The 22333-nt window shown below is 54.1% G+C and overlaps 3 protein-coding genes across 21 annotated transcripts in view; 1 reads left to right on the forward strand and 2 right to left on the reverse strand.

Moving 5' to 3' along the window:
• The window catches only part of WDPCP (WD repeat containing planar cell polarity effector), a 141834-nt gene extending 134393 nt beyond the window's left edge, over nucleotides 1–7441 (forward strand). For 8 of the 9 annotated variants that reach the window (XM_031599223.2, XM_031599210.2, XM_090134672.1 and 5 more), the window contains 3 exons: nucleotides 1316–1410; nucleotides 2560–2588; nucleotides 6755–7439. In XM_031599223.2, the coding sequence (XP_031455083.2) occupies nucleotides 1316–1410; nucleotides 2560–2588; nucleotides 6755–6805 (175 nt within the window). In that variant the 3' untranslated portion in view covers nucleotides 6806–7439. Of the gene's footprint in view, nucleotides 1–1315; nucleotides 1411–2559; nucleotides 2589–6754 lie in introns of all 9 variants that reach the window. The other variant, XM_031599224.2, reaches the window with a different exon arrangement.
• A 1675-nt stretch (nucleotides 7442–9116) lies between these two features.
• OTX1 (orthodenticle homeobox 1) lies at nucleotides 9117–11589 on the reverse strand. Its single transcript, XM_090136678.1, has 3 exons — nucleotides 11466–11589; nucleotides 10912–11063; nucleotides 9117–10411 (listed from the first exon to the last, which is right to left on the reverse strand). Exons 1-3 carry the CDS (start codon nucleotides 11560–11562, stop codon nucleotides 9656–9658), a joined length of 1005 nt encoding a protein of 334 aa, XP_089992804.1. The 5' UTR covers nucleotides 11563–11589; the 3' UTR covers nucleotides 9117–9655.
• Nucleotides 11590–13241: 1652 nt separating this feature from the next.
• EHBP1 (EH domain binding protein 1) overlaps nucleotides 13242–22333 on the reverse strand; it is a 196877-nt gene continuing 187785 nt past the window's right edge. For all 11 annotated transcript variants that reach the window (XM_031599124.2, XM_031599181.2, XM_031599150.2 and 8 more), the window contains 4 exons: nucleotides 18685–18784; nucleotides 17775–17848; nucleotides 13801–13915; nucleotides 13242–13738 (listed from right to left, as the gene is read on the reverse strand). In XM_031599124.2, coding sequence (XP_031454984.2) covers nucleotides 13648–13738; nucleotides 13801–13915; nucleotides 17775–17848; nucleotides 18685–18784 — 380 coding nt within the window. In that variant the 3' untranslated portion in view covers nucleotides 13242–13647. The remainder of the gene's footprint in view (nucleotides 13739–13800; nucleotides 13916–17774; nucleotides 17849–18684; nucleotides 18785–22333) is intronic.

Raw genomic sequence — 22333 nt, forward strand, 5'->3', positions numbered from 1 at the left:
TCAATACAATGTCTGCCAACTCTTCCACTGAAAACATTCTATAACCTACAGCGCCGAGAATCCCGAGCCAAGATAAACCACCATCGCTGACAGAAAATACTGACAATTATTTTGCATTGATTCAATTTGGCCCAGCCTGGGCTGACCTTGTTTATTCATCTCGGTCTCCTAATTCTTATTAACTTGGCATCTGGATGGGACATGTGGCACATGGGCTGAAGACCCACTTCACTATCTTAGGCTCAGATAAATGCAGCGCATTGAGTACTTGCAGTGCCTTGAGCTCTTAGGTAGATTTATATGCATTAGACAGAACTGGTTAAGTTCCTTTTATCCCCGCTGGGCTTTTCATGTCTGTTGACAGTAAAACTGGAAACCGAGTAAAAGTAACATCTTCTTCTAAGCCTTCGGATATACATGAAATCCTCCCAGTATTGGTCAATTTTAAAGACATGTCCAAAGAGGATGGACGGTTTTAAGCCCTTTTAAAACATAAAAATAGAAGGGTTATGGCAATTTGGCAGCCAAAAAAGCAATTTACGGGTCTCGGCAGAATCCAAGGCTGTATGTAAGAAAGCTGATCAAGGTACTACAGAGCAGATAATGGAGTCAAAGAGCAGAAGAATCTCTTCATTTCTGCAACCGGCATAATCTGGTCTCCAATGAAGTTTCTTAGTTTCTTTTGCTGAACCCATAAAGCTTAGTACGACTTGAAGTTGCATTACAGCAGCTTAAGCGTGGCTTGGAAAAGCAGATGAGGAGCATTGCTTTTAGTTGCATGGCAGATGCTCAGCTGCTTGTATAGCCATCTCTCCACTAGTAGGAGGGTGTATGGGAACTGTTGAATCACGGCCTGAAGCACTGATTGACCACCTGAGACAAGCATTGAGTCAGCTGTGGGAGCATAGGTGAAGGCAATTCAGCTGTGTGACCTGAAGGGGTGGAGCCTGGCTACACCTCTCCTCTTTTGGAGTTTTTTTTTTTTAACTGTGTCTAGGACACAGGTGAGCATTTCATTTATTTTGATTATTTCTTTCCACCACAATAGTCTTTCTAACAATAAAACCTGTAAAATACCATCCTAACCACACCACTCTAGCAACTGTGTATTTGTTGATTGTACAGAGGGGAAAAAAGGCATTAGGGAAGCCAAACTTTTCCAGTTTATGCCCGTTGTCCCTTGTCCTGTCTCTGGTTGCTGCTGAAAAGAGCCTGGCCCCATCTGCCCATTAGATATTTATATGTTTTGATAAGACCTGCTCTGCAGTACCTCCTTTGTTCCCTCCCCTCCTATCACATCCGCTTTCTCTTTAAGACCCACTTGCTGTGGACTGGTGGAGGACAGTGACGGGGAGCCTGGAGCAGGTGTCACCTCCCTGATGGAGAAACCCTCTTCTGGGCACCAGGAAGGTAAGCAGTCAGGTTGCTTCTGAAAGTACACAGCTGTATGGAGATGGAAAAGTAACAGTGACTGGTATCTGGATGAAGAGTTTAGGCTTAGGAATTAAATAAGCCTTGAGCTTGTTTTGCACATCAGGAAGAGGGACAGGGGCTTCTGCAGCAGGTGCCAGCTCTCAGGTCATAAAGTCAGTTTCCTGATTTTATGAAGCTCCTGATCCTGCAGTGCTGTTCCTGATTTGACACAGTCAGAAGACAAGCAAAGTGTCTGTTAGTTCTAGTATTGCTCTGGGTATGCAATGGCCAGGTCCCCCAGCAGCTTTAAGTTAGCAAGGCAGCAGTTCACACTGCTTCTGCAACAGTTCTGCAGCAAATGCATATAGCTGTCCCATTTCTCCAAGGCCAGATCCAAAGTAGCCCAGCAGTGTAATGGAGTAGTGCTCCAGCAGAACACTACAGCGAGAGTCATCCTGCAGTGTCAGCTGGGCAGGGAGAAGGGTTTTTTTGCCCTCTGTCTTGCCGGGTGCCCATTGCCTGTACAATGGGGCTGTAAGAAGGGAGCCAGTCCCCTACCTTCCTCTAGACTCCCTCCCCTCAGCCAGACTGCCCTGCCTGGAGAGACCAGAGGCCACCCCAGCTGGCACCAAGCGAGGCACTTATTGCCTGCAGCGGGACTTCTCTCTGACGTGTGTGGCTGGTAATTCTGCTCAAGCCGTAACACGAAGCCTCACCCCCAGCACCTCCAACAGCACAGCCCTCACAAGGCACCCCACAGCTCCCCAGGTTGCCTGCAGCCTAAGCTATGTACTGTGAGCATCCTACTGCCAGCAGCACCCATGGAGCGGGGACAGTGTGAGAACCCAGTCCCGTCGCTGCCCCATGTCTCCAAGCTGCCCTATGTGCGCAAATCACTGTTGCTTTAACCTGGCGTAGAGTTTGAAGGAATATATGTGTCCTACGTGTATGAACCTGCAGGAGCAATGTATTAAATATTTTAATTGAGCCATTGAATAACAGGATATAAAATAGCTGTGCCCTATCAAAAAAGCGAAAGAGTTACCTAATGCCGTGCCCTTGTTTATTTGGGTTTTTCAACGAGTTCAATGGAATGTAAATAACATGGTGATCTTCTGTGTTGTTGGTTTGTTTTCTTTTTTAAAGGAAATTTGAGAGCAGTTCCTACAGAACAGGTAATGCACATTTGATTTTATTTATTTATTGTTTTAATTTCTGCTTGTTGTTATTTACTCTTATTTTTGCAACTTCCTGAAACTCCCCAAGCCTGCTCCTGCAAGCTGCCTGCCTGCAGGCTCTCGCTGGGACTGGTAGGAGGGCTCTGCGTACTGCATGCTCAGGACAGGGCTGTGGCAGATTGAGCGTGTGGCAGTCAGAAATGGTCATCATCTGCTGGCTGCTGAATAGAACACAAGAAGGACTTTACTGTCCTCAACCCACGTTCATCTGAGTGAGTTAACTGGCACTTGCATTGGTGCTTTCAAGCAGCAAGACCGCTGTAGAGAGGAGTGAAATCCTATCCTGGGTTTTCATGATCACTTGAAGCTGATTCGACTGCAAGGTGCTACCAAAAAAAAAAGGGTGGCCTAGCCCTTCCCCTCCAACCAGCCTCAGTCCTTCACTCCTGTGGCAGTGGGTGCTTGTTCCATGACCAGGAGCTACACAAGTTGGGGGGGGAGACAGGACTGTGCCTCATCCCCAAGCATAGCAGCCACCCATTGTGTGTAAGGACCTGGCCTGGGCTGTTGCCAGCTTGGGCGGCTCGGTGTTGGTGCCAGTAGAGCACATACATCGGCTGATGAGTCAGCAGCGTGCTGCACTAAAGTGCTCCTCCAGTTTTAGTTTACAAGGAAAAAAAATACATAAAATACAATCTGCGTGGCAGCAGCATGGGTTGAGGCAGAAGGCTTTCTCTATTTTAGCCTCCTCCCGATTACAGTTCTTGTTGAAACTCTTATTTTTGAGGCCAGAGTACTCAGTGTTTGGCCACGGTACAAACAGATCATTTTAAAAAACAAAAAAAAAAGGAAAAGAAAAGGAATGCTTCAAGCTTCCAGCGAAGCAGGATGGCACTTCTTTCTTTCTTTCACTGCAAAGCTGTGCCAAGTGAAATTGTGCTCTAAGAGCTGTTCTACCAGTCCCGAAGTGCTGGAGAGCACATGCCTGCCCCACCTCTGCAGCGTTCAGGCTGGGTGGAGGATGGGGGTGGCTGGCAGTGGGTGACTGGGTTCACTGTGTTGGGACCAAGGTGGTGGGCTGTCCCCCGTGGTGGCCTGAGGATGCAATATGGAGTGAGGTGGGGTTGTAGGAATGGGCTGGGGATGTTAGTTGGACCTGTGTTCTTTCTGAGCTGGGCAGAGGATGCTCCTCACTCCATGTGAACAATCAATCAACCCAAAAGTTAGTTGGATTGTCACCATGGCTGTGTAGATGAACAGGTTGTGTTGAGGGGGGAACAGCAAGAAAAAGACCTTGCATTGTGTAAATGAGCTCAAAGACAGCAGCTGTGAGCAGTGTGGGGCTGTGGGTAGGTGAGATGTGCTGAGGATGAAGGAGCCCTTTGTGTGCTCTGGTCTGGGGCAGAAGAGCCATCCACATGATGTTAACTCAGTGCTGCTAGGTTGTCCTGACCTGTGAGGGTGCTCGGAAACCTGTGTTCTGGAGCCTGATGCAGACACTGGCCCCCTGTACCATCCTGTCTGGTTACCCACCCTGAGCGCTGCCGTTCATTCTGCCCATCCAACATTCACTCAGCAGTAGCTCTGGTTCCTGGCTGGACTTAGCATTCCAGGGTCGGACCTGTGCTGCCATTTTGTGTTGCCCCTCATGGAGCAGTACCAGAGCATCCATCCCCAAGTCTCCATGTCCCCAAGGTCCCAAAGCCTGCACCCACCTGCTCCCCATCCCTTCACCAGCACGGCCTATGCATTGCCTCAGAGGGAGCCCTCACCGTGCTGGGCTCAGTGCCACAGAGGGGAGCACGCCCAAGGCCCAGCCCTTGCACAGTCAGCACTGCAGGACGAACTCTGTGACTGAAGGGGAGGATTGTTGTGTGCCCCTCTGCATTGGTGAAATGCTGAAGTGACCCAGCGCAAAAAGCCTGGAGTCTCCAGTGGGAAATGCACCTGATGTGGGCCCAATCCTCCTCGCCTGCCATGCTTTCAGCTGTGAGAAAGCTTCCTGTCTCCAAGACTGCCAAGCTGCCCGCTGCTCGAGCAGTCAGATGAGATTGATTTCCTTGAGGAAAGCCATGGCCCTCCAGCACACAGCTCAGAGGCGTGATGATGGTGCGGCAGGGGCACATGTGAGGTGATGGGTGAGGGTGGTCCCAGTTTGCAGTTTGTGTTTGGCCACATCTCCTTGCTCTGGGCACAGAGATGGGCCGGGTGATCCCAGAGGTTCCTCCCTGCATGTGTTACTCCACATGCTGAGCATCTTGAGCAAGCTATTTAGGTCAGAGCTTCTGTGGAGCAGCACCCAGCCTCAGAGGAGTCAGGCCAAGCCACCCAGCACCCTGCTTACCAGGCTCAGTATCTCTGGAAAACATGGATCTCAACTGCTTCGTTGCTTCTGTGTTGGAGGTGAATCTTGCTTATTTACAGGAACTTGAGGTGCTGAAGGCAACGTGCCTGCTGACTGCAAAGTAACGATTGTAATATACCATCACTCAGCTGAATTCCTGTCAGCTGGAAAGGTTTTGCACAATGCTATCCAAGGGAGACTGGGAGGCATTTCCAGTCAAAAGGAGCACTGCCTACGGAGTCAAATGGGAACCATGTCTGTGGTCTGGGGACAGGCAGTCTCAGCCTGCAAAGCCAGGTGCTTAAAATCAGGAGACCCTGGGTCTGTGGTAGTATCCCCTCCAACTCTCCTCCTTCCCTACCTCCATTGACCGTCAGGATACTCCTGACAGAACAAGTGGAGGCCCTGGGGAGCAGGCTGCCAACTTCCAGGTGAGGTTTCTCCTGTTTTCTGCTCCAGGAGAATAAAGGGAATGGGCCTGAGGAGGCTGAGCATTGGGACCATCCCATTGACACACAAAGCCCCATGGGCTGAGCTCTCTAGGGCACAGGGGCATGCCCTTCTATTCATGCTTCTCTTCCCTGGTGAGGAGCTGCTCATGGTGACTGCTGAACTATCAGCAGTTCATAGAATCACTAAGGTTGGAAAAGACTTCTAAGATCAGCAAGTCCAACCCCAACCCATGCCTGCTGGCCATGTGCCTTAGCACTGCATCTCCACGTTCCTTGAACACCTCCAGGGGCATCAGCTGCACCACTGCCTGGGCAGCCCTCTTCCCTTGCTGCAAAACCCCGCTCTCATCAGATGATGATGGCTCCTTTTATTGCTGGGTGCTGCTCTGGGAAAGGTGCGCATGTCAGGAGGGAGCTCCAGCCGTGAGCACTCCTCATCCTTTGGTTTGCATCAAACACCCCTTTGGGCTCAAGGCCACATCACAGCCTTCCCACACAACACCACCGGCTCTGCCTTGCTGAGGCCAGATAGGTTTGCAAATAAGTTTTTTAAAAGAGCGTATGCAAAAGACACACAAGCGGGTAGGTCTGCAGCACTCAGCTGGTGGGAGTCGAACACTTCTCTCCAGACAGAGCACAAGTCACAAAACCTGGGCCATGCAGGCCCCTGTGCCTGGAGAAGTGAGGACCTACCCATCAGCCTCGGATCCCAAACAAGCGTGGCTTTGCTCCGCACTGAGAGGCTGCTTCCACCCTGTGGGCAGAGCCAACTGCTTTGGGACGGGGCAGGCAGACGTTTCCCTGGGTGTTCAGCTCCACACCTGGTTCTGCTTGCATCATGGGGAGCCAGCAGCTCTGTGTAACTCAAAAGAAAGCAATGACTCATTGGGCTGCAGCTCTTTCCAAGTATTTCATGCATTTCGCAGGCACGCTAGCCCGTGTTATGAAATGCCCCCTCTTTGTGGTGCGCATTGTCATGTCCTGTACGAAAACAGAGGGCTCAGTTTTCCATTGTGCACCGGCACAGCGCAGAGAGAGGAGGTAACGTGCACACAGTTCTGCCTCCATCGCTATTTGCATCGTATTAGGAATGCAAAATGCCATCCCCGCACCACTCTGACAACCTGGCTCCCCGCTGACGTTAGCCCAGCCATGAGGTGCTGGCGGTATGTTTTAATGAAAATGTTAACAAAAATATAAAGTTCCACCCTCCAGCCAGGACTGGAGGGGTGGGAGTGGGGAGAAGGTGGGGAGCAATGTCCTGCACCATGCTGTCAGGTCAGGGCTGTTCCCTGTCCCTGACTGGGTGGCAGTGGGAGCACCAGGGCGAGGTCCCCATCCACGCTGTTGTGATTTTCTCCCTGCAGGGGCTGAGGAGCAGAGGCTCTCTCCAAGTCGTGCACCTGGGGCTGGTGTGACCCTCTCCATGGAAAGCTCACCAGGCACAGCTCCAGGCGGAGAAGACGACCCATGATGGCAAGCATGCCTGTGCCCCACATGTGCCTACAGAGTACATCTTGGTGACATTGTCCCCGTGCCACTCACTGACATTAACAAATGGAGTAATTGCAGCTCCCTGCTGACTGCGTGGGCTGGTTGCACCGGGCGCAGCCATAAACTTCTCTGGACAAGCACTCCTATATTATATATTTTAGCAATCTGTGCTCGGAAGCAGATTTGAATTTCCACTTCAGGCTCTGAGAACCGTTCCACTGAGATAGGGGCAGATAACATCTCCACTCAGGATACCTCTGTGCCTTTCGCAGTCGGCGGTGTTTTGCTAAGAATGCTCTCCATTTTCATATCTCGCTATATCATCTCAGCTGAATAACCATTATTTTGCCTTTAAAATAAGACGCGGAGCCTCTTAAGCACCGTTCCATCGGAGCCCCGATCCCAATCAGTTCCCTCGCACCGCGCCGAGGCAGCGAGCCCTGCGGCATCGCCGGGTTTAGGGCCGTAAGGGCGGGTTCCAGGCTCCCTCCTCTCTCCATCCCCCATCACCATCGTCTTAAAACTGTTTTTTCTGTCCTGAAAAGGAAGGTGAGCTGTAAACATTTTTTTTTTTTTTTTTTTTTTTTTTAATCTGGAGCGATTTGTGAGCAAATTACCTGTATGGACCACAATAAAAGACGCGTGCTTGCTGTCGGCCAGCAGTTCTCCCCCAGAGCCCCAAGCCCGGCTGTGGGGCGGCGCGCAGGGACGGCGGGGACAGCGTGGAACGCAGAGCTGTGTGCTGAACGGCAGCCACGATTCTGTCAGCGCGAGTGATGGTCTGTGTGAGGGATTAATCCGACACCAGACAGGGATTCCTAATCCTTCGCTATATCATAATCTATTTACTTTGCATGCTAAGAGGATTTCGGCTTAAAAATATACAGGAAGTGATACTAGAAATGTACATAAGATGCAAAGCGCCGTTTCCTAAAATCTCACTTTCCCCCCCAACCCCTCCCCCGTAAAATCCTCTGATGGTTTTCTTGCAAAAGTCCCATCCTGGAGGAGCGGGGACTGCTGTCCCCAGCACACAGCCCTGCGCACTCCGAAAGCTTTCGATGCCCGACCGAGGGAACGGCGTTGCACCAGGAGCGGCGCTGGCACTTCCCAGCCGGGGCTCGGACCCGTGTGGGATTTTACATGCGGTTACTGCTGCTCTTGTGCCCGAATTAGCGGCGACGGGATAAGGTGGAGGGCAGCGGCGGGGCTCCTCTCTTGCCCGCTGCAATACAGTGACCGGAGCTGCCGAGAGCGGCTCACCGCTGCCTGCACGGCACTGCGCCCGGTGGGCGCTGGAACAACTTTTCCCTGCGTAAAGAAGGGCTGCGGGGGCACCGGCGCTGGGACGAGCACAGCCGGTGCCGGCAGAGAAACCCGGCGCCGCTCCGTAAATGCTGTTCTATCCACAGCAGGTGGCACAGGATGCTCGCTGCCCGCATCGCCCGGCAGTGGCAATTCCACCTGCATGCCCTGGAGTGGGCGACCCAACAGTGCTCCAGCTCTTCCCAAAGCACCTGTAGCACCCCAGTGCCTCTGCTCCCCCCACACTGGGGACACACCGGGCTCTCGGTGCACCGGGAGCTGAGACAAGACCGAGGCTGGAAAATAAATGGGGATTTGGGGGTGGAAATTGCCATGAGAAATAATCCCCCTCCCTTTCCCACCGACTCGCAGCCGGCAGCGGGTGCAGAGAAACGCCGGCAGCGCGGCTGAGGTCGTGGTGCCGAGCATCCCTCTGTGTGCCCACCGTGCTGTCTGTCCGTCCGGGGTGAGCCATGCATCCCCTCTCAGCGCAGAACTGCCCGTGGGTCCCCAGCGCATAGCGCTGCCATCAGTGAGGTTTCAGCCCTTTTGGGAAGCGCTTGCCCACCCCGCACGGGGAAACGTGGTGCAGCCCGGCCAGGGAACCAATTAGCAGCGTTAATTAAAAGCAGCCTGGAGCCTGCACCCGCAGAGAGGTGCCCTCGCACAGCCTGTCCTGCTGGGAGCTCCCGGAGAGAGAGCACGGAGAGTGAGCACGGGATTCGATTTGGGGTCTGCTGGTGGGCACTGCGTGGCTGAGGGATCTACGGGGCCACGGCAGGGTGCAGGAAACCACCTCCCCCTCCCTACATTCACCCCAAAGGAGCGCAGCTCCCTCCCACGCCCCCCCCCTCCAAAAAAAAAAAAAAAAAAAAAAAAAGTGAAAACAAAAAAAAATGCCAAAAACCACCCAAAACTTTTTCTTTCCTGTTTTTCTTTCCTTTTTATTATTTTTTTTTTAATTTTTTCAAAAAGCTTTTTGTTTTTTTGGTCTGCGGGTCGACCGAGCAGCCCTTCCCTCCCCTCCTCTTCCTCCTCCTCCTCTCCGGCTCCACCGGCCCCTCGCGGACAGACGGACGGACGGAGGTGGCAAGAGGTGGCCCCGGTAGGGGAGAAAAACTGAGAAATAAAAATAAAATTTTAGAAAAAAAAAAAAAGAAAAAATTTAAAGTTGCATTTTCGCGTTGGTCTCATCGCCATCGACGGCGGCCCAGGAGCATCAGCTGAAGGGAACGGCTGCAGCGCTGGGCTGGAGCCGGTGCTCATCCATCCCTGGAGCGTGGCCAACCAGGAGCAGGGAGCCTTTGGGTTTTTGTGTTCCAAGTCCTCTTCCGTTCCGTTTAAAAAAATAATAATTATAATAACCCGGCCGGAGGGGCGCGGGACGCAAATAAATATCAGTCAAGAGACGGGGCCGCTGCCGAAGCGGGGAGGAGGCCTGGGGTGGGGGTCGGTGTGGGGCTGGGCCCTCACAAGACCTGGAAGCGCCAGGAGGCCTGGTCCTTGTAGTCGAGGCAGTCGGGGGAGTTGAAGTTGAGCTTCCAGGAGGCGGCGGCGGCCGGCTCCTTGTAGTCCAGGCAGTCGGAGGAGTTGAAGGGCAGCGCGGTGCCGCCGTAGCCCTGGTGGTGGTGGTGGTGGTGGTGGTGGTGGTGGCCCGAGCTCTGGCTCAGAGGGTGGTGGTGGTGGTGGCCCGGCACCGAGGAGGGCCCCATGGGGCTGAGCTGGTGGGGATGGTGGTGGGAGTGCATGGGGGCCAGGTAGGAGCTGCAATCCACTCCCCCGAAGTAGGACGAGGAGGGCGGTGCGGGGTAGCCCTGGCCGTACCCGCCGCCCTGGCCGTAGGACACGGGGTAGCTGGCGGAGGCTGCGGGCCCCGCGCGCTGCATGCAGGACGCGCCGGCGGGCGGCAGGGGCTCGGGCACCGTCACCCCCGCCGGGGCCGCACCAGGAGAGATGGAGGCCGGGCTCCAGATGGATGAGGCCGTCGTGCCCAAGGAGGCTGGGGCAGCCCCGGCTGCCGCTGCCGCCCCCGAGGAGGCCGAGCTGGAGGAGGAGGAGGAGGCAGAGGAGCTGGAGGCGGCCGCCGGCGGCGTGAACTGCCCGCTGCTCTCCGAGCCTGAGCTCTCACGGGCCGGCGACGACTTCTTCTTCGCCGGGCGGCTCTTGGCTCCGCCGCCACTCTGCTGCTGCTGCCGGCACTTGGCGCGGCGGTTCTTGAACCAGACCTGGGGGAAATGGGGCTATGAGTGGTGGGGAGAGGAGCCGGGGGCCCTGCGTGCCCTCCTGCAGCCGGGCGGCCTCACCCGCACCCACACCCCGCCATTACACCCACGGAGCCCTGCCCGCGCCCCGACGGCCTCACCCCAAATGCCCTCAGCGAGGAGTGGGGCGTCCCGTCCTGCTGCACTGGGGTCACTGGGGCTTGAGGCCAAGGGAGCCCACCGAGCTCAGGACCCCTCGACAAGTGACCGCGGGGAAGGGGCCAGCACCCGCACACCCACCCCACAGGCAGCACTCCGGGGCCGCTGGTGCACAGCAAGGCAGCACAGGGGCTGTTAACCTCACAGGTGGAGGGGGGAATACAAGTTAAATAAGATCGAAAAAAATTACAAATGAACAGAATATAAACAAAAGCCCCTTCCCCTGAGCAGCACGGCTCACACACGCCCCAGGGAGACCGGCTGAGCGTGGCTGACCACGCCGAGTGCCCCTGTCCCGGCAGTACCTGCACTCGGGACTCGGGCAGATTGATCTTCAGGGCCACCTCCTCCCGCATGAAGATGTCGGGGTAGCGAGTCTTGGCAAACAGGGCCTCCAGCACGTCCAGCTGCGAGCGGGTGAAGGTGGTGCGCTCCCGGCGCTGCTTCCTCGGGGTGGCTGCGGGCAGGCACCGTCACTGTGGCACCGCGCGGCCCCGGCACCCCGCGGTGGGATGTCCTCGGAGCATCCCCCCCTCCGCTCTGTGGACCCCACATTATGGAACCCCTTGGTCCCACGGCACTGCCGTGCGGGGCCGGACCCCATCCCCATCCCGCTGCAGACGGGGTGAGCAGAGAAGCACTTGGGAAGGATCAGGCCCGGCCGCGATTGGAGATCGGTGGAGATTTCGTTGTCGGGAAATAAACGACTTTTCCACCTCCCCTCCTCCTCCCCCTTCTTTTTCTTTTCTTTCTTTCTTTCTTTTTTTTTTTTTTTCCTTTTAAAATTCTCCTTAAAATTCCCCGCGGGAGCGAACGAAATCCGGGTTTGGGGAGGGGGGGGGTCGCGTTTGGGACTCACCCGGGTACCCGACGGAGGGGTGCAGCAGGTCCATGGCCGGGCCCGGCAGCCCCAGCCCGTTCATGCCGTACGGGGGCTGCTTGAGGTAAGACATCATGCTAACAGCCGGGCGGGTTTCCTCCGATGTCCCGCAGGAAAGTAAAAAAAAATTAAAAATAAAAAAAAATAATAAAAATAAAAATAGTCGCAAATAGAAATAATTAAAAAAAAAAAAAAAAAAAAAAAGAGGAAAAAGAGGGGAAAAAAAAAAAATAGCTCCAAAAAACGAACGCAACAAAAAGAGCTCCCCGGACGAGGGGCAGAGCCGCGCCGCCGCCGCGCAGTGTTCGGTCCGTCCCGCGGCGCCGACGCGCGGTCCTCGGGCGGCGGTGGCGGAGCGGAGCGGGGGTCGGCCCGGTCCTGCGGGGAGAGAGCGGGGTCAGCGCGCCGCAACTTCGCGGTTTGGGAGCTTTTCTTTCTTTCTTTCTTTCTTTTTTCTTTCTTTTTTAAATAATTATTCTTTTTCGAAACGAAGGCGAGTTGCGGGCGAGCGCCGACAGGCACCGTCGCCCGGCGATGGGGAGAGATAAAGCAATTATTTAAAAAGATAATTGGATTAGGAATCAAAAGGAGGGACCGGAGGAGGGAAGTCTAATTAATTTAAAAGCGAGCGGACGGGGACGTTTTAATTAGAAATGGACGAGAGTTGCAAAGAAGGAGGGAAGAAGGGGAGCGCGGAGCGGCACCGGCACCGGGCGCGGGGTTCCGGGCCGCGGGGGGGGGATGGGAGGGACGGGGGGCGGCGTGGCCGGGACCCCCCCGGCCGGGTCGGGCCGGGCCCCCCCTGCGCGGCCGCGGAGCGCGGGGCGGAGCGGAGCGGGGCCCCCCCGGGAGGGGGCGGTGGGGGCGCGCAGCCCGGCCGGGCGCCCCGCGTTACCTTGCCGCCGGCCCGCGCTGTCGGGGCGATGGAGCCGCGGCCCTGATGAGGTTTGATCGCCTCCGCGCCGCCCTACCCTTGTATGTGCGCGCAAAGCCCGTGCGTAACCAGCCCGGCGCCAATCCGCGGCCGCTCCCCGCCTGACTGACAGCCGCCCGGGCAATGGCAGAGCAGACCCGGGCCCCCCCCGCCCTCCCCGCGCCGCTCCGCACCGCTCCGCGCTGCCCCGCGCACCGCTCCCGGCCCCTTCCCCTCTCCTTTTCCCCTGCCCCGCGCCGCTCCCGCACCGCGCTGCCCCGCGGGCGACGGGACGCGGCGGTTCCCTTGGAGAGGAAGCGGGGCGGGGGGGCGGGGGGGCGGGGGGGGAGTTGCAGCCCCGGAGGGCCCCAAACTTTGTGGATTTCTTAAGAAAAAGAAGAGAAACCTAAGGGGACAGGCGCGGCGCGGGGCCGGGAGCGCTGAGCGGCGGTGTGCGCGCCCCAACGCGCCGCCCGTCCGCGCTACAGCTGAACGCGAGCGCACCGCGCAGCGCAGCGCACCGCACCGCGGGGCTTTCCCCCTGCCTTCCCCTCCCCCCCCTCCCCCCCTTCTTTTTTTTTTTAATTTTTCTTTATTTCTCACTTTTCCCCCTTCTTCCCCGGCTCCTCGGAGGGAACACCCGAAGCCCGACGGCAACGACGACGAGGAAGAGGAAGGCCGCTCGGCGCTCCCTGCCCGGCTATCCCCGGTCCCCCCCGCCGCTTCGGGCCCCGCCGAAGTTTCCCCGCCCCGCGGTCGGGTCGGACCCGACCGACCAAACTTTCCTTCCCCCCCTCCGGGCTGTCCCTCTCCCTCCCCGGCAGCACACAGGAGGCGCTCGGTCCGGTAAGAAAGATTCGGCTTTTATTGAAAACGCTCTCTCCGTCTCTCGGCACTGTAATAAATAAACGGGGGCTCCGCGGGGCCCGGCGCAATAAATACGGCCCGGGGACAGCGGGGGGTGCGGGCCGGGGCCGGGAGGGCCTTCTCCGTGGGGTCGGTGTTGTATCCTCGGGCCCCTTTAACCCCCCAGCACGCGAATCCGGGGTTGCGCGGAGCTCCGGACGGGACCCGCCGGCTCCGGCCCGAGGGAATGGGGGGGTTGGGGGAGTGTGTGTGTGTGTTGGGGGGTTTGATTTGATTTTTTTGCAAAACATTTTTTTTCTTTTTTTTTTTTTTTTTCCTCTCTCTTTTTCTTTCTTTGTAGCCTCTCGTCGGCGTTTCGGCAGCGCAGGACGGGGCCGCCGCTCACTGCAGGACGCACTTCTCCTCCCGCTTGGCCATCTTGCCTTTGTTTTGCTCCAGGGTCCGCTCCAGGTGCTCGTCCTCCTCCTCGGCCCTGCGGGGACACCCGGGGGTGAGCGGGGGCATAGAGCCCGGCCCCCCCCGCCTCTCACTCACTGCTTCTCCTGCGCGTCCAGGTCCCGCACCAGCGCGTCCCGCTTGTTCACCAGCAGCACCAGCTCGTCCAGCAGCAGCTGCTCCCTCCGCTTCTGCGCCTCCGTCTTCTGCCAGTCTGCGGGGCGGGACGGACACGGTCACGGCACGGCACGGCCCGGCGGGGCGCAGCCCGACCCGATGCGGCACAGCCCGGCCCGGCTCTGCCCTACTGGGCACAGCCCGCAGCCCCTCCGCCACCCCGCCCGGCACAGCCCGCCGCCGCCCGCCTCGCCTTTTCATTCTTGTAACGACTTTTAGCGATTAGCCCCGTCATTTCTGTTCCCCGCGGGACTCCGCACCCGGAGCGTTCCCCCCGAAGGGGCTCCGCAGCCGTTCGCCGTTCCCGTCCCGGCCGTGCCCCGGGGCTGCCGCTGTCACTCACCGCGCGGCCATCCCCGCCTCCCTCATTAGGAAGGTAAACAATGGGGAGGGAGGCGGCGGGGAGCGGGGGAGAGGGTGGGGGACACCGTTCCGAAAAAAAAAAGGGGGGTGAAAACAAGGGAAAAAAAGGGAAAAAGCCGCACGGACGCTCCCCGCTTTTCCCTGCACGGGACTCGGTGCCGCCTCGGGACGGGCGCGGAGAGCGCTGAAAATGGGGCGCAGCACGGAGCGACCCCCGGGGGCAGCGCACCCCGCGTGGTACCGGCGCGGCTCCGCCTGAGCTGTTCGCAACGTATTCTCTTTTTTCCTTTCCTTTTTGTTTTTTGTTTTTCGTTCCCCCTCAGCTCTCCATTTTAAGCCGCAGTTACGGCTTCGCAAACGGCAAACATCGGGCGAACATTTCAGCGTCGGCCTCGCTCGGCCCTACTCTTTTTTCCTGCTCGGTCCCCTCTACGAGCTGCCCTTCTCGTTGCCCCGTGGGCTCAGCGACACCGCGTCAACGGAACGCAACGATCTGTCCCGTGCTCTCTGCGCCCGCCCATCCCCGGCGGATAAGACGTGCGGTCTGCCGCTTTTACTTCCTTGCCCGCAAAAGGAGACCCATTTGTCCCCCTCTCGGGTAGCGAGTGGCAAAGAGGGGCCGGCGCGGAGCTGTAGGATCACATCCCCTATTGGAGCTCTCTGCAAGCTGGCTTTGCCCAACAGCGTCCCACCAGCAGCCCCTTGGGATCCCTCCCTGCAGTGTCGGGGTGCCAGGCAGGCCCCCACCTGCTGTGCCTGGGGGCCCTCGGCGCTGGAAAGGCCGAGCCCCACGCAGCCATGGGACGAAGCCCCGGGGCCAGCTCCATGCTCAGTGCTGAGAGCTGTGGACACCGCGCGGGCTGCAATGACGGAGTTTGTGAAACTCGCGTTGGAGGAGAAACGCTTTCAGTTCTTCGCTGACTTCGCGTTGCCTTTTTTCCCTCCGCTGCTCACAGTGATATAATTACTTGGGGCAAACGGGCGGCCGGTTCCCATAGAAATGCTTTAATGGAAGCGGGCAAAAGTTCTTGCGGGAAAACCCGCAGCCCTGGCGCCGCAATAACGAAGCTGGGCACTTTGATGGAAATTAACGGGAGTTTTGTAAGGAGCGCGTTGGGGGATGGCAGGCAGCCCTTATCTGCGGTTCCAGTCAACTAGCAATCCTGAAAGAGTTTGCATCATCATCAGAGCAGCCCGTTTGATAGGATTCTGTGCTGCGCCTAATCAATCTATGGGATACCGGGCTGTGCGGTGTAACAAAGCTAAAATAGATTTACAAATGGGGTTTTAGAGGATAAGCTCCTCCACAGGATTACATATTGATTTTAAATATAAAAAGCTTATCATATAAACCATAACTACAAAAATAGTGAACCTATGCATAAATCCTTTTAGAAGAGCACCCACTTCAAACTCGAAGCCAGGAATAAATCAAGATGTACAAAACCCTAAAGAAGATCCATTTCTTGGGCAGAAAACGAACACCCCCCTCCCAAGGTGTGCAAAAATGAACTTATCTCTCCTAAGGAGGCATTAAATCTTGAATTAAGGAAGGAAAAGAAAGAAGGGAAAGGGGGTGGAGGCGGCACTGGGGCTGTGCGGTGCAGAAGGATGGCCCCACATCCCCGGCCCCGCGTGGGTAGCAGCGTGTTGCCGAGCTGCCGGGCAGCAGCGAGCTGCTCTCTGCCCCCCTTCCCATCTCTGCAGCTCAAGGAGGTGGATAAAAAGTCCTGCTTTTGTTTGGCGCTCTCCTGTTTTGTAGCAGCACTGCAGCCGCTCGCGCACCCTGCGGCCCCGTCCCGCAGCCGGCTCTGCCCGCAGCCTTCCCCGCCATAAGCAGTGGGATGAACTGCCTGGGGGACACATCAGCAGCACAGCCACGCGTGGAAGTTACAGCGATTCACCCCGGCAGCAATCGCCATTCTCTCAAGGAGTTCTTTTGATTTATTTTTTACTTTCCAACCCGGGTCGGCGTTCTGCCTCACAACTCCCTCTTTGAAACACACGGCTCGGTTGGCCCTGGGCTGCGTTTTGCTTTCTCTCTGGCATTTTGCTGTCGTTTTTTAGGAGGGCTTCTCCTTCTGTAGGCTCTGAGGTAGAAGCAGAGCACTGCCGAAACTTCTGATGGGATAACAATTTCTTTTATGGTGCAAAATGCTCAGCACAGACTTTGTTGCATAAATAAAAATAATAACCCAATTTTCCAGTGCACCTCCATTTATTCCCTAAGCCCCTGTTTACTCTGTCATCAATAGTGGGAAAAAAAAAAGAAAGAAAGAAAAATGAAAATTAAAAAAAAAAAAAAAAAAAAAAAGAAACCTTGCTGGGTTTCAGCATCGCGCTCTGAACTTGCAGAAAAGAAATGTAAAGAAAACAGATATTGTCCCAGTCAGCATGAGCAGCACGGGGCTGCTCTGCCATCCCCAGACAGAAACACATGGGTGAGGCCACTGAGCATTTCAATTTAAGGTTTGAAGCACAGTATCTCTCACGTCCTCCTTGGTTTTAGAGCGTTCCACGTACTGACTATTGCAGTGGTGTGATTCCCTGCTAATCCGGCTGTCTCTGCAGCAAGCCGTGTGTACATTTCTGACCCAAGTTTACCCAAGGATATGGTGCAGGCAGCCTTATGCAGAAACACAACCACAGATGGACAGATAGGAAAAGCTACCTGCAACCTGCTGCTTTCCTGCTCCAAACTTACGCTGCCAGTGAAGTCTCCAAACTAATTAGAATCGATTTATTATGGATCAGGTACCTTATCAGGTGAAGAAAGAAATTACCATGGACAGTCAAAGGGTTAAGAGGTCAATACCGAATAGCAAAATCAATTTGCATTGATCAGACAAAAGGTCCATTTTGCAGAGCCCAAAGGATTAACTTTTAAGCAAACAGCTTTGAACTATACGACAGCATTTGTGACTGAGAGCTATAAGCGGCACAGCATTATAAAACACTTAAGATATTTAAATAAGAAAATAATGCAGGCAGTGGGTTAAGCTATCTGGATGTTTATTTTTTATTATGAATCATCCCTAGGATTATTGTACAATTCACTCCAAAGCCCTGTGGAAAGTTTGAGCTGTTTCCCTGATCCCGCGTGTCAATCTGCCCCTGGGCCTCGTTCAGGTGAGGTGACTGAACACGGGGAGTGCAGAGAACGGAGAGAATGGGTATGTAGGACTGCCCTGATCCCAGTGTTGCCCCAACCAAGTGTTTGTTTGGCAAACGCACCGCTTTGCCACGAAAAGGAGGCCTTTTTCCCAGCAAGGTGCTGGTGTGAGACCCACCCGCAGGGCAGAAGGCAGAGCTCCCTCCAACAGGTCGCCCCGTCCGGTCTCTGCAGCCAGAAGCAGTGCGACGCTGCTCCAAAACCAACCTTTCACCTCCTTAGTGCTTTCACCTACACCTATGCCAAGGATACCATACTTTGTGCCCTGTATTTTTATTTTTCCTGACTAAACCTTGCACATGGCACCGAGGGCCCGGTGTGCTCACTGTGTGCCATTACCAGCAGCACAGCCAATGCTTACCTTCGATAGCCAGCATGGCGCGCAGCTCCCGGTTCAGCAGCTCGTAGCGCCGCTCCAGGTCGTGCTCTTTTTCCCTAGGCAAGTTGCAAAAGTTCATCAATATGTTAATTACTAAATCATTAAACACTTAAAAGAACCTTTAACTTGCATTGATTTTAGGACTGGCGACCGACTTTTCTCTGAAAGTTTAAGCTACTCCAAAGAAGTGATACACAAACTTAAAACCCTGCATGATGGGTAAAGGGGCCTTTAATGCCCTCTGTTGTACTGAGGGAAACAGTTATTTCACATCCATCCTCAGAACTGCTGCTGTGGAATGTCCCAAACGTAAAACATTCCCCCGGATCTAATGAACAGATTCCAGCATCGGCCTCTTCGCCGAGATAACACTGGCAGTATTATCCTATATACATTTTGCCTTAATGAATAATGAAAATTAGACCCGGGATTAGAAAAGCTGGATGTTTGGAGGTGGAATCTCCTGTGCACGACAGCACGCTAGGTGGCACACCGCAGGAGCTGAGCTGCAGGGAGCAGAGCTGCACCCAGCACTGCCTCTCCCTGCTGGGAAAAGCTTCCTTCAGCCAGGGCACGGCACGGAGCCACCCGCCCGCTTCTGAAATGTAACTTGATTCTACTGTAGGGCCTTTGGAAATGTACCTACGCTTCGTGTTTCATATTTTTTCACAGCTCTGGTTAATCTCGTGTCATTGCACGCTCTGCATTGTCAGGTCTGAAATATGAGGAAAACAAGTTCCCCGATGCGCTGCGCAGATCACCCGCGTTCCTCATTCTTGAGGAAGCTATTAAAATCTGATGGGAAGAAAGCAAAAAAGTTTCGCACCTGTCTGCTGCGTAAATATTCAGGTTAATCGGCCTTCTGGACTTACGTGTGTCCATCTGTACTTACAGGAGGGAAAGCTGGTTCATCCGTCTTATCAAGGCATTCTTCTTGTTAACCAGCATGAACCACTCCTGCATCATAGCTTCCTCTTCTTCCGTGTTTCTTCCTGCAACAGAAAGTGCTTCTTTACTTGGGTGGCACTGCACAAGTTAAGCCGTGTATTTCAGTTCAGTTGTCGGAGGATCCACCTCCCCTATCACACAGCATCACAAGGCAGAGTCCCAGTGGTACAACTATCACAGCACTGCATTATAGGAGTCCTGAAGTCCAAAGCTGTTAGCTTCATAAATAGAACTTTGATAGCAGACGCTTTTCATCGTATATTTTAAGTCTACTTCTGAAGCAAACTATATCATCGCTATGTTCCCAATGAAAAAAATAATCCTGCTGCACCCAAACCCATTGTGGTGGGCAGGACCACCGGACAAGCCCAGTACAGCCAGGATCACACACCATCGGGGCACAATGGGAGAGGCACGCAGCACCCCAAGGGCCCTGAATGTGCCATCTGAGGGCACTGGTGCAAGGGAAGGAGCAGGAAGCAGCAGCAGGGCACTGCCGGTGGGTGGCTGCTCCTGGGGTGTGTGCCTTGCTGCACAGCTGCTCTCCCCCAGGACCTTTGCTGCTGGTTTTGTGTAGAAAAAATCACGCCACGTTTGCAAGGCATTGACGATGATATTCAGCAGTTCTGCACTGCCCCAAAGAGGATTAAGACTTATGGGTAGAGTTTGCTGCTAAGTTACAGATCAAAGGTACTGCTGGATCGGGCTCACTAATGGGGTCTGCAGTTAGGAGCAGTGACAACTGGCAGTGGCAATGCACCCAGCAGCCCTCATTTATTTGGGGGTGGCAAGGCAGAGGGAAGGGTTGCTTCTGCCTGCTCCGGGATTGCCACGCAGCAAGTGAACAAAAGTTCTCACAACCACAAATACGTGGCCCTAGGAACATGCTGGTCAACTTCTGGCAATAATGTCATGGTGAGCAACCTCAGGGCGAGCACCTAAGCCTGAGATAGGAACTTCTTTCCCTTACTGTGTCCCCCAGACAGAGTTGGCAGCGGTGCACAAGGAGGGAAGCTGCAGGTCAGCGCTCCCAAGAGTGTTATTTTGGTGTTCTGTGCTGACACCCAAGGCTGGAGAACGTGCTCCGGCTGGGCTGGTTTAAAGAGAGTTAACAAAGTCTGTATTGTTTTACCGAATTTTTAATCTTTTTGGTAGCTGTTTTTGTATTCACTTCGGACCATGTGATGCCCTGACACCAGTCATGTGATAGCGGCTGCGATAGGCACAAATCCCCGGGCAGCAACAAAAGAAGAAAGAAGAAAAAAGAAAAAGCTGAGAAAAAGCTTGCCATTTGGAAAAAGGCCAATTGTACCCCGGTGAAGGCCTTTTTGATCAGCAAAATGACACATGTGTGCAATATTAATAGCGCTAGATGGTGATATTTTATTTGTTCACCACGAGCTTTTAAATTCTTGTGCACGGGGCTGAAACAGATTCTTCCCAGGCAAGCAGAATAAAAGACGAGCCACCGGACGTATAATTTTTAAATAACTCTTTTCAGCACATCCAGTGCCATGCACTAATTTGCTTTTTTTTTTTTTTTTCCCCTTTGGTGGAAACACTTTCGGCCAAGAAAAACCAAGCGCTCCTTCGACAGCAGCCCTGTGAGCTGAAATCACGTTGGCAGTGCCTGAACAAAATGCACCGAGCCTCTCGCCGCGCTGCCCGGGCTCAGCACACGTCCGCTCTGCAGAACCCCACTGCCGCGCTGCTCGCATTCGTGGCCTCTTTCCGAGTGTGCAACGAGGGTTTCGTTCCCTCTCTGCAAAGGTCTGAAAATTAAAACGGGAGTAATATCTGTGCCGGGCTCTGAAAAAAACCAACCCACTGTACAGATTATTTAAATGAAGCAGGAAACGTGTTTGAGAGCGGATCGATACCGCGCATGCAAACCCCTTATCTGCGCCAGGGCAGGATGAGAATCTATCTCTCGCCCACAGATCTTAAACTTACATTTCCTCCCATAGTACACGCACTACACCATTGTTTTGGATAAACAACAACAACAACAACAAAACCCTTTTAAAGCTAGTAAGTTGGACCATTACAAATTAATCCTGACTTTAATAACTGGTTAAAGACCCCTTCAGCTTTATAAGTAACAAAAAATATTAAAGCCTGTGATCACAGCGAGCTTTTCTCATTTCTCCTCTCACCATTTGTTATTTAATCCAATACTAGTAATCCAATTTGTCCATCAGACTTTTAAAGGGCAGAATGCAACTTCCCCAGCTTAGACACTTTTCAAAGTACAATATATTTTTCAAATGAATGCTGGATGTTTCATTTTTTCCCCAACTGTTCCTAGCTCTAATGTATGAGGAAAAAAAGAACAAGATGAACATTGTTCACGCTGATTAAGTAAGAGCTCATTAAAGAGCTGTCAGTGCCGTACTTTGAATATGCATGAAGCATATAATCAGATCTAGTACCGTCACTAGAGGAGAATACGGTAAGTACAAAGGATTGATTTAATTACTTAGAGTGGGCTGTGGTGGTGAAGCAGCCTTGTTAGCGGAAGAGAAAGGAGGCTGTATTCCAGCACGGCCAGGGGAAGGAGGCAGAGTGAGCTTCTGCCACAATACCTCACCTCGGGATAAAGCACTTTACACCGCAGCTCAAAACGAAGACTGTCAGCTCGCTGAAAAGGCCCGAATTCATCGCATCGTGTTTAACCTCACCTGGTTAACTATCAAGCAGAGCTATTTATTCTTTCGTGCTGATTACGGCTCTGCATTTCACCCCGCAGCTCAGCGCTGACTTCTGAGCGCGGCTCGGACCGCACCGCTCAGTGCTGCAGCCCCGTGTGCTCACACGGCACAGGAAGGAACGCCGAGCCAGAACCGAAGGGAGCCGTAAGCACGGCACATCCCCGTGTAAGCACCCAGCACAGCCCTCGGTGTTGTGCTTGCTTACTACACACGCTCTGAGGCCAGAGACGACAAGGTTTAGCTCATATATTTTCTCTTTCTCCTCTTCTCCTCCTGTTTTCCAACCGGTACACTCTGCTTCTATCCTTCTGCTAGGAAATGAAGGGAGTTCTCTCCACGCCATTTTCTGATCTGACTGTCCGGCTGGAGCGCTGAGGGATGCCTGCTCCTCTCTCCCCCTCACCTGTCATCCCCCAGACCCCTCCTTGGCCATCAGGGCAGCCCAGGACACCAAACTCTGCCCTCAACATCAGAAACTTCACCAGCTCCTGCGCTGTGCATCTGGCTGGGGCATCTCCCGCACAGGGCTCAGGCAAGGCTGCAGCATAAAGTTTGGTGCTGCTGTCCTAGGAAGCCAGGATTTTAATAACAGCCAAAAGACAAAACAACCAAACAACCACAAAAAAACATCCCCCCTCCCCGCTCCAACTTTATTTCCTCCCATGGTTCATCACACACATTCTAACAGTATTTTCATGACTGTTATTCAGGAACAACTTGAGCCAATTTTCACCTTCAACGCTCAAGAATTACAAGCATGCGTGTATGTTGCCGTTTTTTGGAGAACAATACAAGGGACTGCCTCATTTTCACGTTGCACAGCCTCCAGGCAGGCTTTATAAAATATCTTTTCCTTCACTTTCTTTGGGATTTACAAATGGA

Source organism: Phasianus colchicus, chromosome 2 (genome assembly GCF_987193195.1).
Source record: "Phasianus colchicus chromosome 2, bPhaCol1.hap1.1, whole genome shotgun sequence".
Taxonomy (NCBI): Eukaryota; Metazoa; Chordata; class Aves; order Galliformes; family Phasianidae; genus Phasianus; species Phasianus colchicus.

What these genes read in the sequence shown, in the direction of transcription:
- OTX1 (XM_090136678.1), bottom strand. Translation starts at nt 11,562, where the DNA reads ATGATGTCTTACCTCAAGCAGCCCCCGTACGGCATGAACGGGCTGGGG. An exon ending in CCCCTCCGTCGGGTACCCGG is followed by an intron (nt 11,064 to 11,465) that starts GTGAGTCCCAAA and finishes GCCTGCCCGCAG; the next exon opens with CCACCCCGAGGAAGCAGCGC. An exon ending in TGCCCGAGTCCCGAGTGCAG is followed by an intron (nt 10,412 to 10,911) that starts GTACTGCCGGGA and finishes CATTTCCCCCAG; the next exon opens with GTCTGGTTCAAGAACCGCCG.